We start from the raw sequence: 16,789 nt of genomic DNA on the forward strand, positions 1-16,789 counted from the left end.
GCCTGCCTAGACTATATGGTGAGTCTCTGTCTCTAAACTTCAGAATCTAAAGGGGATGAGAAGCAAGCAAGCATAGTGGCACAGGCAGGCCTGTGACGCCAGCACTTAGTAGGCAGAGATTGGAGGATGCACTGCAAACGCAAGGCTAGCCTGATTCCTGCTCTACATAGATCCAGGATCTGCCACAAGGCTAGATCCTGGGGCCAAGGGCAGGCAAAGGGCGAGATAGGAAGAAAGAAGGGCTAACTCACAGGGATGGCCACACTTCTGACACTGCCATAGGACACCACTGTCATCTACAAAGTTCACACCTGAGGCTTGAGAATTGAGCAATTGAATTACAAAAGAAAACAAACAAAAACCCTGTAATTTTTTGTTTTGTTTGTTTGTTTTTGCTTTTTTTTTTTTTTTTTTTTTAGACTGGGTTTCTTTTTTTTTTTTTTTTAAGATTTATTTATTTAGTATTATATATACATTACTCTCCCTGCATATACATCTGTAGGTGGGAAGAGGGCATCATATCATATTACAGATGGTTGTGAACCACCATGTTGTTGCTGGGAATTGAACTCAGGGCCTTTGGAAGAGCAGGCAGCGCTCTTAACCACTGAGCCATCTCTTTAGCCCAGAGATTGAGTTTCTATATAGTTTTGGCTGGCTGACCTGGAACCCACCAGGCTGGCCTCAAACTCACAGAGATCCACCTACCTCTGCCTTTGAGTGCTGGGATTAAAGGTGTGGAACACCACACCCAGTTTCACGTTTTAAGTAAGCTTATAGTTTTGTGTTGGGACAATTCATAGTTGTTCTTGGCGGTTTGTGCCCTGTGGGCTGAACGCTCTCTCTCTTTTTTTTTTTAAGGATTTACTTATTTATTTTATGTATGAATGCTTGGCCTGCATGTACACCTACAAGCCAGAAAAGGGCATTAGATTCCATTACAGATGGTTGTGAGCCACCATGTGGTTGCTGGGAATTGAACTCAGGACCTCTGAAAGAGCAGACAATGCCCTTAACCACTTAGCATCTCTCCATCCCAGCTAAACACTCTTGCATATGCTTAGTCTCTGGATAGAAGTTTTTTTCCCCCTTGGTTTTTCGAGACAGGGTTTCTCTATGTTATCTTGGCTGTCCTGGATTCACTTTGTAGACCAGGCTTGCCTCGAACTCACAGCCTCTGCCTCCCAAGTGCAAAGGCATGCACCACCATGCCTGGCGGTGGATAGAAGATTTTTATCAGCATTTTCCAAAGGGAAACTCTTTGGACAAGTATAAAAGCCAAAACCTAAAAGCTGGGCATGGTGGCCCATGCCTGTAATCCCAGCACTCAGAAGGCAAAGGCAGGAGGATCACTTTGAGTTTGAGGCCAGCTTGGTCTACAAAGCGAGTCCAGGGCAGGCAAGGCTACACAGAGAAACCCTGTATTGGAAAAAAAAAAAAAAAAAAAGTCAAAACCTGTGCCAGGACAGCCAGTTCTACTCCCAGGTTTCTAGGGTACTCTCAGGCTAGCCTTGGTTCCAAACTCTTGCTTAGGTGGGGGACAGGTTTTAGGATCCAGGGAGTATATCTCCATTTTCTCCTGTCTGATGAGGATGAGTTAGCTCATGCAGGAGCTGGGGAGTTTCTGGGACTAAGAGAACACAGGCTTGGGTCTTCTCACCGTGCTGGGAATTGATTTCTGAAGGTGAACATGCTGGTCAAGTGCTCTGGGCTTGACCCCGCCCCATCATGGCTGCAGTGGGTCTCACTATCCCAAACCTTTCTGACCACAACCCTGCCCAGGGCTCTCTACAGTTCTGAACTGGATCAGATTCCTCTATTCCAGAGCCTCTCAAAGCGTGGTTCCTGGGAATTCGTGGAAAATGTACATCATCGGCTGCTTGTCAAGCTTGTCAGCTCAGGACTCAGAGATCAGGGATGGGACCCGGCAATTGGCAGTTACACCTTATTGTCTCGATGACACTATTGTCTGTCCATGTTTCAGATCTCCTACTCTGGTGTACGCTCTCAGAGGGATACGGTGGCCTGGTTTATGGCCTTCCCTGTTACTAGTGCTTGGCCTTTGGTAAGCATTAAATATTTGCTGGGGGTGCTGTTGATGTATCTCAATGGCAGAACCCCCCCCCCCCAGCTTATGCAAAGATCTGGGACTAATACTCCGCACCACAGGTATAGAGGAGACAGAGAATTTATATATATTCGATAGGTATTTACCCTGTGCTTAACAACAGTGGAATGGACAACAACCGGCCATTTACTGAAATACCTGTGCTCCAGGCTCTGAGCTCAAAGGTTTTTGAGGATGAAAATCCCAGCTAATCACCCTAGATAACTCTATTCAGCGAAACTGGGGCTCGTTTGGGAGAAGCGCTTTACACAGGGTCACCCAGACAGAGACATGGAATCCTACTGGGATGCTCGCAGCAGCTCCTTAAGTCCGGCGGCCGCGCGTGCGCTGTCTCGGGGACGGCTGCTGGGAGTGTAGCGAAAGTGCGGCTGCGGAAGCGCAGCGAGACCCGGAAAGAAAGCCAGTGCAGCTCCGGGGCTGCGGGGGCTCCCGGCGCCATGGGCCGCTTGCACTGTACGCAGGACCCGGTGCCCGAGGCCGTTCGCGGCGACATGCAGCAGCTGAACCAGCTGGGCGTGCAGGTGGGCCTCGACTGGGCATGGGAGGGGCTCGGGTGTGGGCCGACTCACTCCGGAGGTGGGGACCTCTGGAGACCAGATTTGTAGCCTCCTAAAAGAGGGGGTGCGGGGGTTCCGAGGGACCCCGGGTTGAGCTGATTCTGGAGGGCAAGTCGACTGCAAGTCCGGTGTGGGTACCAGTGGGGCCGGCCTGAGTGAGGCCAGGGCCGAGCCGGAAGAGGCTCAGACAGCACCGGTGACCACACCCCTTTCCAGGCCGGGAAGGGAAGGGTGCGTGCTTTGGAGGCCCATCTCCCTGCTGCCTCCTGTTCACACTGCAGGAACCAGCCAAGTGAGGGCGTCTGCAGGCGTCCCTTTTCTTCTGAGGGAGTAAACGGGTTACAGTAGCCCTTGTCAATCCCAGCATTTAGGAGGTGGGAGCAGTTCAATCCAGCGTTCACTGCTAGTCTGAACTACATAAGACCTCCTGTCAGAAAACTAAAATGGATAAATAAATGACCCTTCACCCCTCCAAATGTTTCCCTAAGTCTTAACTTCTCAGGAGGTGGAGCCCTCAACTCCTCACACATCGTAGGCCTGTTTGAGGAATAAAACCAGACACCCAGAGCTACATAGTGAGACCCTGTCTCAAAATAAATAAACAACAACAAAATAAATAAATGTAAAAACAAAAGATAGGTAGTACATGCCTGTTATGCCACCACTTGAAAGGCTGAGGCAGAAAAATTGCAAGTCTGGAAACAGGAATTCATAACCAAATGTCTGACTTCAAAGCCAGGAAGGTGACTAATTTTTGCTGTTCTCGGGAAGACTTCCATTTGCAGAGAGAGAGAGAGAGAGAGAGAGGGGTATTGAGATTCTACTGCTAAAAAAAAAAAAAAAAAAAAAGCCGGACGTGGTGGCACACGCCTTTAATCCCAGCACTCGGGAGGCAGAGGCAGGTGGATCGCTGTGAGTTCGAGGCCAGCCTGGTCTACAAAGTGAGTCCAGGATGACCAAGGCTACACAGAGAAACCCTGTCTTGAAAAACCAAAAAAAAAAAAAAAAAAAAAAAAAAGTTGCCAGGCTTGGTGTTACACTCCTTTAATCCCAGCACTGGGAAGGCAGAGGCAAGTGGATCTCTGTGAGTTCAAGGCCAGCCTGATCTACAAAGTGAGTCCAGGACAGCCAGGGCTATTACACGGAAAAACCTTGTCTCAAAAAAAAAAAAAGTTATTTTTTAAAATGTATTACATTTTGTATGTTGTCAGGGAACACCCTATGGGTGCTGGCTTTTACTCTCTCCTTCAATTGGTTGGGTTCCAGCGATTGCACTCAGGCCATCGGGCTTAGCAGCAAGTGCCTTTGCCACCTGAGCCATCTTGCCAACCCCAAGATTCTCTTCCCCTTTCCCCCCAACCTTGAGATAGGGTCTCTCTGTCCCCAGCTTCCCTAAGTGTTGGGATTACAGGTGTGTGACACTATGCTCAATTTTCTATTAATCAATACTTAGTTCTGTGTGGTGGTTTGTTGTTGCATTTTTTTCCTATTATTTTTAGACAAGGTCTTTGTAACCCTGACTGGTCTGGAACTGAAAGCAGCACCCTCCCTGTACCTTGCAGGGCTAGGATTCTAGGTGTGTGCCTGGCCTTGTTTGAGTCAGATCCTCCTGCCTCTGTGTCGCCAGTGCTGGGCTTTATTTGCTTTTTGTTTTTTTTTTTTGTTTGTTTGTTTGTTTGTTTGTTTTTTGGTTTTTCTTTGTTTTTGGGGGGGTTTTTTGTTTTTTGTTTTTTTGTTTTTTCGAGACAAGGTTTCTCTGTGTAGCCTTGGCTGTCCTAGACTCACTTTGTAGACCAGGCTGGCCTCGAACTCACAGCGATCCACCTGCCTTTGCCTCCCGAGTGCTGAGGTTAAAGGCGTGCGCTACCACGCCCGGCCATTGCTGGGCTTTAAAGAGTGCACTAGCGTGCCTGGCTGAATTTCTCTGACTTATTCATATAAACAATACTTTCCAGGGAGAAGGCTCCATGTAAGTGTGGGTGGAACACATAGGAACCACATACTCTTTGCAGTGGAATTCACGGTTCTAGGGCTTTTATTATCACTGAAATTAGATGTTCATTATGGCATTGTCCTCTGGGAAGGTTGACCAGTACTCCCTAGAGCCATCAGTGTCCCCAGACATTGTGTGCAGATCCAGTAAATGAAAGGGTGTCTCTTCATTGGTTATTATCTCTCTGGTATGTCCATCTAGAATGGTCCTGAGCGTCTCTTCTGCTATTTACTTGTGATAGTGAGGAGAGCTGATGAGCATTCCTGGGCAAGGCAGCAATGTGAGAAGACTTACAGAACAACTGCTTCCTGTGCATTTAATGATAGTTAAGATTCTGTGAAGACAAAGAGCCATAGTGAGAAATGCTAGGAAAACTGGTGATTCTTATCGAGGCTGTAAAACGTAGGCGTGTGCTGTCCTGTTTCTCCCACCACACACAATAGGGAATGTCAGTTTCAGCAAAAGAAACAAGAGAGACCCTGTCTCAAAGGTGGTCAGTGTAGGACACACTTTTATTTTAGTTTAGTTTTTGGTTTGTTTGTTTATTTTCAGACAGTGTCTCACTGTGGGGCCCTGGCTAACCTGGAACTCACAATATAGATCAGGCTGGCCTTGGTCTACAAATCAGGCCTACACAATGACACTCTCTTTCAAAAAACAACCAAACCAGAACGAAACCACCAACAATAACATCTTATGGCAAAACATCGAAAGACTTCTCTTTTCATCTATTTTGCCTACCTATATTTTCTGGTTCCCACCACCACCACCACTTACTATAAACATTTGACCTTTAATCCCAGCACTCAGAAGGCAGAGCTAGGGGAATCTCTGTGAATTTAAAGCTAGTCTGGTTGACATATTAAGCTTCAGGTTACACAATGAGACCCTGTCTCAAAGAAAAAAAACAAAAAACCAGCCAGGTAGTGGTGGCTCATGCCTTTAATCCCAGCACTCAGGAAGCAGAGGTGTGAGTTCGAGGCCAACTTGGTCTACAAAGTGAGTCCAGGATAGCCAAGGCTACATACAGAGAGAAACCCTGTCTTGGAAAAAAACAAAACACAAGACCCAGCTTCAACAAAATAGAAGGCAAGAAGCAGCTCTTGAAAGCTGTCCTCTGCCCCATACACACATCCCTAAATTAAACAAACAAAAATAAAGGGGGAAGGGGTGAACTTGAGCAAAACACACTGCATAAAATTTTCAAAGAATTGAGCCTGGCAGTGATTGTGTCCACCTTTAATCCCAGCACTTAGGAGGTAGAGGCAGGCAGATTTCTGTGAGTTCGAGGCCAGCCTCGTCTACAAAGTGAGTCCAGGAGAGCCAAGGCTACACAGAGAAACCCTGTCTTGACAAACAAAAAACAAAACAAAAAATGTTTTTTCAAAAAATTAATGAAATAAGTAAATATAGATGGTCAAGCCTATCTGGTGTCATCCTTCTCTCTCAAAAACCTACAGTTGGGTGGCGTGTGACACACTGAGTGGAGTGGGGACATTGTGGGGAGTAGGCACACTAGTGATAGTCACGCTGAGTGATGGGCGTCAGGGAGCAGGAATGACGCTGATGCTCTGTGTTGTCCTCTTACAGCAGTTCTCAGCCCTGACAGAAGTGCTTTTCCATTTCCTAACCGAGCCCAAAGAGGTGAGTAAGGCATCTTGTGATAAGGGGGTTTTGCCAACGTGGGTGTGAAGGCCTGACAACTTAGAGAAGACTGTGTCTGGGCACTGGCTGCTCTTACAAAGGGCTCAAGATCGATTCCCAGAACCCACACAGCAGCTCACAACCATCTGCGGTTCTTGCTTCATGGATCCCGTGAAACATTCATGCAGGCAGAATACTCATGCACATAAGTAAAATGAGTCTTTTTCAGGGGTGAGTGAAGGCCTGCTTGTGCTGTCCCTTCCCTGCAGGTGGAGTGCTTTCTGGCTCGGCTATCTGAATTTGCTACCACCCATCAGATCAGTCTCGGCCCACTCAAAGGCATCATGAAAAGCCTCCTTCTGGTTCCAAATGGTGAGTTGGCTCTGAGCAGTTCTTGACAGAGACACTGCTTCTGCTTGGGCCTTCCCTCGTTAGGGAGTCACCCAAGCAGCATTCCGTAAATACCCAGGCATGGCAGGGCATGCTGCCTGGTGCGGACTGGAGGTGTGGAGGTAAATGTCATGGCTCTCCGCATGATCGGTGGTCTGTGTCTGTGGACTCAACCAGCCATCCACGGATCAAAAACACTTTTAAAATCAGGAGTGATAGCATACCCTTTTTTGTTTGTTTGTTTGTTTGTTTGTTTTTCGAGACAGGGTTTCTCTGTGTAGCCTTGGCTGTCCTGTACTAATTTTGTAGACCAGGCTGGCCTCAAACTCACAGCAATTGTGCCTGCCTCTGCCTCTGCCTCCCGAGTGCTGGGATTAAAGGCGTGCGCCACTACCGCCTGGCTAGCATACACTTTAAACATTCTAAAAATTGTACCTATATGCAACATAGACAGACATGATTTTGTGCAGTATTCCCCCCTCAAAGAAAGCGGTATAACTAGCATTTATATGTATTTATAATATGTTAGGAGTATAAGAAACGAGGAGGTAAACCGGGCGGTGGTGGCGCATGCCTTTAATCCCAGCACTTGGGAGGCAGAGACAGGTGGATTGCTGTGAGTTTGAGGCCAGCCTGGTCTACAATGCGAGTTCAGGACAGCCAAGGCTACACAAAGAAACCCTGTCTCGAAACGGCCCCCTGCCCCCCAAAAAAAGAAACGAGGAGGTAGTTCAAAGTTTGCAGTGCGCATTAATTATGTGGCAATACTCTGTCATTTTATCTGAGGGACTTGTAGTATTCTCAGAGGATGCCCAGGGGCAGCTTTCTAACATAGCAGAGGAGCCATAGAGAGGATGGTGCAAAGCTGACTCTGCAGCCTCCATTCCCTAAGCCCAGAAATTAAAGGATAAGACTCATTAGTGTCACTTGAGTCTCTCTTTCTCTCTCTCCCTCTCTCTCTCTCTGTGTGTGTGTGTGTGTGTGTGTGTGTGTGTGTGTGTGTGTGTGTGTCTCAGTCTCACTGTGTAGCCCTGGCAGTCTTGAAACTACGTAGAACAGGATGGCCTTCAACTCATAGAGATCCTCCTGCCTCTGCCTCTGAGATCACATACAAGCCCTACCACAGCTGACTCTTTTTCACTTGCTGGGCGGTGGTGGTGCATGCCTTTAATTCCAGCACTTAGGAGGCAGAGGTAGGTGACCTCTAATTGGAGGCCAGCCTAGTCTCCAGAGTGAGTTCCAGGACATCCAGGACTACACAGAGAAACCCCGTCTCACAAAACCAAAAAAGAAAGAAAGGAAAAAAAAAAAAAAAGGAAGAAAACAAAACATATAAGTCCCAAGTCGCACTGGAACAACTATGAACCCTTATCCAGTGTTTCACCCTTGCCCCAGACTGGGTTTGCTTAAAGCAAGTAGCAGACAACATTTCATTCCCAAATGACTAGTTACCTATCAGTGAAAGATAAGCAGGGGCCAGCGCAGGCCACTAACCTATCTGAAAGGAAATCTTGCCTCCAGTGTCCTTGCTTCCTCATTGTGTGCTGCATTGTGTTGGCTTACAGCCATTGTTCCGCCGCTCAGCAGGGCACAGATGGGGACCTGGCCGGCATTATTGGGTTGCTGGGGGTGGCACTTCCTGTGCTCTGTGCTGGGCGCTTCTCTGATAGTCACCTTCAGGGCTGAAATGCAGCTGAGGAGGCTCCTGGAATTCACTGTTGGAAGAGTAAAGAAAGATAACCTGGTGATAAATAGCTCAGTGGCAGAGCACCTGTCTGGAGTGCACAGGGCCCTCGAGTCAATCTTTGGCACCAGGGGAAACAAAACAAAATGGGTGGAGGGAGGTAATAGGTGTAAAGTTGAGTGGCAGCTGCCTTTCCGGGTTCTCATTGGCCTTGTCCGGGGACCTGCTTAAACTGCTGCTTTTAATCCCTAACAAGCTGCTCCTTGGGGATTACTGACTTTTATTTTCTATTAAAAGGTAATTTCCCATCCCTACTCCCCAGAGTGTTTTTCTGTAATCAGATAGAATGAATGATCCCCACTGAACAGTGGTCACAGACTGTATGTTTCTCTCTCTCTCTCTCTGTGTGTGTGTGTGTGTGTGTGTGTGTTTTCATTTGTTCATGTAATTTTCTTTTGGTGAGGGGGGGAAAAGAACAATTAAAGTTTTCCACATTCCTAAGGCATGTGAGTGCTGTTTTCCTGCAAATGGAAATGTGTTTAGCTGAAGTTGGCCTGTGGCCCCAGGGCTTGCTCTGCTTTTCTCTGGCTGGTTGCCTTCTCAATACTCTGTGTGGTCTCCATGTCTCTTAAATTACTGGTATGATCTGTCTCAGTGAACACAAGCCTCGCTAGGGCAGCCATTCTTGTGTGTGGTTCATTATTATTTCCCAGTGTTTAGCATGGTGCTGACACACAGCAGGTGTTCTGTCTGCTTGTTGTGACTGCCACCTTGCCCTCCCCTGCATCTCACAGGCTGGATTCAGCTGGCCAGCCTCTGGGCTGAGCAGTTCTAGCCAATAACTGCTTCCCACCCTCTCCCACCTAGTCTCCCTACCAGGTGTTTCCACCAAACCTTCTTTTTTTTTTTTTTTTTTTTTTTTTTTTTTTGGTTTTTCGAGACAGGGTCTCTCTGTGTACCCTTGGCCATCCTGGACTCACTTTGTAGACCAGGCTGGCCTCGAACTCACAGCGATCCACCTGCCTCTGCTTCCCGAGTGCTGGGATTAAAGGCATGCGCCACCACGCCCGGCTACCAAACCTTCTATACATGGCTTGAAACCGCAGGCCTGTTCTCTGGCTGGCATTGATTGAGGTATCATCAAAGGAAATAGCTGAAAAAGAAGCCTCAGGGAGCCACATCTGTGTAGGGTTCAGTTTTTGCCTACAGAATGTGACTGCAGAGTGGTGAGCCTGCTCCTTGGTCCCTACGGTTTAGCTGCTATGTCTTTCCCTGTTAGGTCATTGCCCAGTACTGGTCAAGGTAGCCTGGAGTTCACACCGTTCCTGGGGACCCTCTGCTCTGTAAGCCACTTAGAAATACTTGTTGACCCTCAGCAAAGTAACATTTGTAGTTATAATAGAAAAAAGTGCAAAGGTTGCTCACACCTTTAATCCCAGCACATGAGAGGTCAAGATTTAGAAAGATCAGGATTTAAGGCCTATCTAATCTACATAGCAGGTTTGAGGCTAGCCTAGGCTACATGAGACTCTCAAAAAACACAACCATATGTGTGCATGTACAAGAGAGAAAGAGAAAGAAAAAAGGAAGCAAGCTGGGTGTGGTGGTGCACTCCTTTAATCCCTGGACTCAGGAATCAGAGGCAAGTGGATCTGTATGAGTTTGAGGCCAGCCTGGTCTACTAATACATTCTAGGCTAACCAGGGCTACATAGTGAGACTCTGTTTTAAATAAGTAATAACAACAACAACAACAATAATGATGATGATAGTGAAATATGCCCGACAATTCTACCACCTTCACATTAAAGAAAGAAAGAAAAGTTGGTACTTGCCTGTCGTCCCAGCACTCAGGAGGTAGGAACAGGAGGTTCACAAGATCAAGGACACCCTCAGCTATGCAGCAAGTTTGCAGCCAGCCTTGGCTATATAAGGCTATGACTCACAAAACATAACAAAAAAAAAACCCTTAATCTTTTTTGTTACTGTTGTTTAGTTCACTCATTGTTTGTTTTGTGTGTACATGTGTTTTACGTATGTATATGAGTCTTTCTTTCTTTTTTTGAAGGCCTTGCTAATGCTAGGCAAGCCCTGTACCACTGAGCTACACTGTCACATTTACAATGCCTTTGGTTTTCTTTTAGTTATGTGTTTGCATGTGTGTCTGGGGTGGGGGCATGCACACATAAGCACAGGTGCCTTCACAGGCCAGAGACATTGGATCCAAGTGGATGCAGAGTTACAGGGGGTTGTGGGTCACCCCAGGTGGGTTCTGGGAACTGAACTCAAGTTGTCCTCTGCAAGACTCAGGCCATCTCTCCAGCCCCCAAAAGGCATTGTTTTTATCTTTATTTTTTCTTTTTCTTTTTCTTTTTTTTTTTTTTCCGAGACAGGGTTTCTCTGTGTAGCCTTGGCCATCCTGGACGGACTCACTTTGTAGACCAGGATGGCCTCGAACTCACAGCGATCCGCCTGCCTCTGCCTCCCGAGTGCTGGGATTAAAGGCATGTGCCACCACGCCCGGCTTTATTTTTTTATTATATGTATGAGTGCTCTTTCTGCTTGTACGCCTTCAGGCCAGAAGAGGGCATCAGATTCCAATATAGATGGTTGTGAGCCACTATGTGGTTGCTAGGAATTGAACTTAGGACCTCTGGAAGAGCAGACAGTGAGTGCTCTTACCAGCTGAACCATCTCTCCAGCCCCCCAACCTCCACCCCCTTCTTAAAGACTGGGTTTCTCTGTGTAGCCCTGGCTGTCTTGGAACTTGCTCTGTAGACCAGACTGGCTTTGAACTCACAGAGATCTACCTGCCTCTGCCTTCTAAGTGCTGGGATTAAAGATATGTCACCACCACCTGCACTCACAAATCCTTCCCCCTCCCGGGAGACAGGGTTTCTCTGTGTATTTTTGGCTATTCTGGAGCTTTGTAAATCAGGCTGGCCTCAAACTAATAGCAATCCACCTGCCTATGTGTCCCTGAGTCTGGAATTAAAGGCATGTGCCACCACGTTTGGCTACAAGGTCGTTTTTAAGTGGCACTCTGGTGTCCTTTCTGAGGCCTTGAGATTCACAGAGGTCTGAATGCAGTCAGGGATGAGGCCTGTACAGATTAGGGAAGACTGTTTCCAGCAGAGGGACTGGTGAAGGCCAATGCCTGGTGGCAGGAATTGCCTTGGATCACTGTGGATGGGCATGGGAACACTGGCATGATGGCCACCATTTGTAATCTCAACATTGGAGAAACAGAGTCAGGATAATTGTCAGCAGTTAAGAGATTCCAAGTTGGGGCTGTAGAGATGGCTCAGCAGTTAACAGCACTGGCTGCTCTTCCAGACGTCCCAGGTTCACTTCCTAGCACCCACATTGCAGTTATCACGGTCTGTAACTCCTGTTCCAGGTGACCTGGCACCCTCACACATGCAGGCAAAGTACCAATGTACATAAAATATGAAAAATTAATTAACAGCAAGAACAACAACAACAATAATAATAATAGTGTTTCCAAGTTTAGTCCCAGCACCCATAACCTACAGCTCCAGGGAAATTAGCTGAGATACATCTTCAAACTCTACTCTATATTTTTCCTCCAGACAAGGTTTCTCTGTGTGGCCCTGGATGACCTACAACTTACTCTGTAGACCAGGCTGGCCTCAACTCAGAGATCCACCTGCCATGCCTTTGGAGTGCTGGGATTAAAGGCATGCGCCATGGGCTGGAGAGATGGTTTAGAGGTTAAGAGCACTGTCTGTTCTAACAAAAGGTCCTGAGTTCAATTCCCAGCAACCACATGGTGGCTCACAACCATCTATAAAGAGATCTGGTACCCTCTTCTGGCCTGCAAGTGTACAGTACCCTGTATACATAATAAATAAATCTGAAAAAAGGCGTGCACCACGATGCCCTGCTACTCTGAGACTTTAACTAAACTTTGGCCAGGCTGCCACACATCTCCGGGATTGTAGCCTTGCTCATTACTCCAGCCCACCATCCCTGGAGGGTGACTGACCCCACTGTGCAGTGAAGAGGTGTGCTGCCCTGCCCCATGGTGGTTTCAGAGCAGCATTTTCTCTCCCGCCACTGGAGCCCTTCCTGAAGCATAGTGCTTTTGTGTTCTATGCAAGCAGGTTGGGCCCAAAAAACACTTCCAAGTGACCAATGCTTTCATTTACACTTTATGATTTCTCCCCTGCCTCCAAGGTGCATTGAAGAAGGGCCTCACTGCAGAGCAAGTACGCACTGATCTCCTGGCTCTAGGTAGGACTTTCCCCAGGGTTGCCTGGGCAGGAGGAGGGCCTCTGGGCTCTTTGTTATGTTAATTATCCTTCGGTTCTCTTACAGGTCTTAGTGAGGAGAAAGCCACTTACTTTTCTGAAAAGGTATAGTTCTCCAAATCAAGGTTAAGATCCTGGCTTTTATTTCCTGAAAAGAAAAGAAAAGGGAAAAAAATGCTGAGCAAGACAAAACCATCCCATTCTTCCTTCATTCACGGCCTCAGGAACAACACACCTGCAGCTGCCAACCAGCTCTGCTTAGGGCAGCCCTAGTTTTTCTCCTTTCGCTGGCCAAATATTAATGCCTTTGTTCTGAATGGATTAAATCTTAGGGTGAAAAGAGGATATATATATTGGGTATAGTGGTGCCTGCCTGGAATCCCAGCGCTGGGAGTGGGGCTCAAGGCCACCCTCAGCTAGACAGTAAATTCAAGGTCAGCTAGGCAGCATGCCGCGTGGAAAGAGTGTATTCCTGCCATGGGCTTGGCTCTGTGCATACAGGTAGACTCAGCCCTCAGTTCTGCTTTCTTCCCTAGCTGTTGGGCTCTGAGCACTGCTGTGCTTGGAGCAGAGGCATACAGAGAGCAATGGTCCCCACTCTGATGGCTGTTGACCTTTACTTTTCTTCCAGTGGAAGCAGAACGCCCCAGCCCTTGCACAGTGGGCCATAGGTCAGACCCTGATGATTAACCAGCTGATTGATATGGAGTGGAGGTTTGGAGGTAACTAGATGGATCCATTCCTGTGAACATGTTTGGCCATCCTGGGATGGGTTGCAGAGACTTTTGGGGAGCCTGGGTAGGGAAGACTGGTCCCTGAGCTCATATACCTCAATCAGTCACTTTGTATTCTTTTATGTGTGTGTGTGTCACAGTGACATCTGGAAGCAGTGAATTAGAGAAAGTGGGAAGCATATTTTTACAGGTAAGTTTGTGCTCAGAGGCAATGGGGAAGATTTCAACCTGGTTAAAAGTTAATAAAAGCTGGCATGGTAGCCGGGCGTGGTGGCGCATGCCTTTAATCCCAGCACTCGGGAGGCAGAGGCAGGCGGATCGCTGTGAGTTCGAGGCCAGCCTGGTCTACAAAGTGAGTCCAGGATGGCCAAGGCTACACAGAGAAACCCTGTCTCGAAATAACCAAAAAAAAAAAAAAAAGCTGGCATGGTGACACAGGTTTGTAAACCCTCCCAGTCAGGAGTGTCAAACATCAAAAGTTCAAGGCCAGTTTGGGTTTCATAAGGCACTCTTTTTGGCATTTTTTTTTAAGATTTATTTATTTATTTAATGTATATGATAATTAACACCAGAAGAGGGAATCAGATTCCATTACAGATGGCTGTGAGCCACCATGTGGTTGCTGGGAATTGAACTCAGGACCTCTGGAAGAGCAGACAGTGCTCCTAACCTCTGAGCCATCTCTCCAGCCCTTGGCATGGTTTTTTTGTTTTTTGGGTTTTTTTTTTGTTTTGGTTTGGTTTTTCGAGACAAGGTTTCTCTGTGTTAGCCTGGGCTGTCCTGGACTCACTTTGTAGACCAGGCTGGCCTCGAACTCACAGCGATCCGCCTGCCTCTGCCTCCCGAGTGCTGGGATTAAAGGCGTGTGCCACCTTGCCCAGCTGGCATGGGTTTTTGATACCTCAAAGTCCACCCCCTCGGATACACCTCCTCCAACAAGGCTATGGCTCCTAATCCTTGTAATCCTATCAAAGAGTTCTCCTTTGGTGACTAAGCATTCAAATATAAGAGCCCGCAGCAGCCATTTTCACTCCAGCCAGCACAGGTCTGCTATCTTCTTATGTAGTGGGTCCCCTAAAGTGCCCTGTGCATCTCAGAGCATTGTGGTCAGCCAAGGATGTGATCTCTGTCATGCCTGCCTTCAGCTAAGCTTATCTTGGACTTAGTTGGAAGTGCTCAGTTGCTCCACAGGGACAGTCCAGTCACTTCAATTAACTCCTCCCTTAGAAGCCCATCCCGGGGCTGGGGTGGAGGCTGGAGCAGTGCTGCGTCTCCTTGAGACCCCGGGAAGCTTTGGGACATAATTAGGTGAAAAGGTTTGGAGAAATATCTTTTCTCAGCAGCCACTTAAGATTTTTCATTTTGTTATTATTGTCTGTGAGAGAGAAATGGGTGGGGTGCACATCAGGCATCATGGCTGTGGAGGCCAGAGGACAGCTTTGTGGGGTTGGTTCTCTCCTCCCACCTTTATGTGGGTTCCAGGGATCAAACCCAAATCACCAGGCTCATGGTAAGTACTTCACCCCTGAGCCATCTTTGCTGGCCCATCATTTTAATTAGGAAGTACGTATGTATGTATGTATGTATGTTTTCTTTACCCTCTCCTTTTTTCCTCTTTTAGTTAAAGTTGGTGATTAAGAAAGGAAAACAAACTGAAAATTTGTATATAGGTGAGTCTGTAACCCCATTTTGAAGCTTTCCACGTCTTTCCTTCAGTCACCTGGGCTGGTGAAGCGCATCTCTGTAAGACAGGGTATCACCAAGCTCTAGAGCAGCCATCCATTTCCATCCCTCTCTTAAAGTATAGTCCAGGGCTGTTACTAAGCTGTTGGGAGGCTGGAAACCCTGAGTAGAGGGAAAAGGAAGGGGGTGGAGTAGAACGGAAGCGGATTGGAGGCAAGAAGCTCTTGCTGTGGACATCCCTGACTGCCGCGCTAAGCCTCATGCTGCTGTGTGACATTACACACACACTTCCGGTTTTTGGAGCCCTGCATGGTCATGATTGTAGGTTCCTTATTCTGATGGGTTATGTATGTCAGGTCACTTAGCTGCATGGAGATCAATGGAAGCCTTGCCTGGCATGCAATAGGCCTGGGTTTGATTCCCAGCATTGCAGAAAGATAGAGAAGGCTGCTGGGATGTGCCAGGGCAAACAGATGACAGCCTGGAGATGGAGTGTCGGTGCACAAGGCCCTGGCCTGCTCCCCATCACCTCAATAAGCAAACAGTAAATTTGAGTAGAAGTGGATTTTCCTGGGTTATTCTGTGTCATCGGAAAGACTGACTCAAACTGAATTTTCTCTCCCCAGAATTAACCTTGCCTCAGTTCTACAGCTTCCTGCATGAGATGGAGCGAGTCCGAGCCAGCATGGAGTGCCTCAGTTGATCCTGTTTCTTGATCCCTTGCTCCTGCTTCTTCCCTATTGGCTGCTCCAGGGGCCCAGCTGTCTTGGGAGTCCAGGTGCAAAGAGTTTCCGAGAACAACTGGGTTGAATACCTGAGGAGTCCTGTGTGATTCTCCTGCAAGCCCCTCTCAGGAGCCAGCACCTCCCATCTCCTGGCTTGACTTTACACCTAGCTGCTCTGACAGCCTTTGCATCTGGGATTGTTTGCTTTCTTTTGGGAGGAGGGTATTGTCACCTCCCATTAAACAGTGAAGGAATGGTTCCTTCAGTCAGATGGTTCGGTGTTTGTTTGTGGCTGAGGAAGAGGCAGGTCATGTGGACGACTTGTCTGAAGAGGACCTATCTATCTCACAGTCTGTTTGGAGGGGGAGGAGCATTGCCAGCCAGTGTTTGCTGAGTCATCTATGTAAAGTCTGTGCTTAGTCTTCTCTGGGAAGAAGAACTAAGGCCAGGCTCGGGTCGCCGTTTCCGGTTTTGCTCCTTTGTTTTGTGTTATAAGGAGGTAGGCCTTTTGAGGCCAACTTAAATTATTTTTGGTTCCAGAAGACCAACCACAATTTGGCTAAATGATAAATTAAAAGAAAAGCTCTGAATCTGCTAACCAACCGTCTTTCTCCACAGGATTAAGAGTCATCTGAGCTGAGTATAGTGTCATACACCTGTAACCCTGGCACTGAGGAGGCAGAGACAGGGAAGATCACCAAAAGTTGGAGGTCAGCCAGGGCAACTAAGTGAGATTGTGTCTCAAACCAAGCTAGCCATGGGGCCTAGATTGATGGCCCTGTGGATGAGAGAACTAACTGCTCTGTGAGAAGACCCAAGTTGCTCTGTTCTCAGTACCACGTCTAAAGGCTTTCAACAGCCTGTAACTCCAGCACCTCACACCTTCTGACCCCCACACACCACACATACGTTTGTGCACGTGGCAGCACACATACATGTTCATACACACTCACAATACACACTCACAATACACATGAC

General features: G+C 47.5%; 1 protein-coding gene across 2 annotated transcripts; it reads left to right on the plus strand.

The window, feature by feature from the left end:
* Nucleotides 1-2,491: 2,491 nt before the first annotated feature.
* Nucleotides 2,492-16,147, plus strand: Commd7 (COMM domain containing 7). Of its 2 annotated transcripts, XM_051143449.1 has the most exons (9): nucleotides 2,495-2,649; nucleotides 6,269-6,322; nucleotides 6,592-6,694; nucleotides 12,596-12,652; nucleotides 12,737-12,774; nucleotides 13,301-13,391; nucleotides 13,544-13,593; nucleotides 15,025-15,073; nucleotides 15,713-16,147. In XM_051143449.1, exons 1-9 carry the CDS (start codon nucleotides 2,566-2,568, stop codon nucleotides 15,787-15,789), a joined length of 603 nt encoding a protein of 200 aa, XP_050999406.1. In that variant the 5' UTR covers nucleotides 2,495-2,565; the 3' UTR covers nucleotides 15,790-16,147. The 2 variants fall into 2 exon arrangements, with proteins under 2 accessions (XP_050999405.1, XP_050999406.1); XM_051143448.1 differs by lacking the exon at nucleotides 6,269-6,322 and having other exon boundaries at nucleotides 2,492-2,649.
* The last annotated feature ends 642 nt before the right edge of the window (nucleotides 16,148-16,789 follow it).

This window comes from Acomys russatus, chromosome 4, assembly GCF_903995435.1.
Source record: "Acomys russatus chromosome 4, mAcoRus1.1, whole genome shotgun sequence".
Taxonomy (NCBI): Eukaryota; Metazoa; Chordata; class Mammalia; order Rodentia; family Muridae; genus Acomys; species Acomys russatus.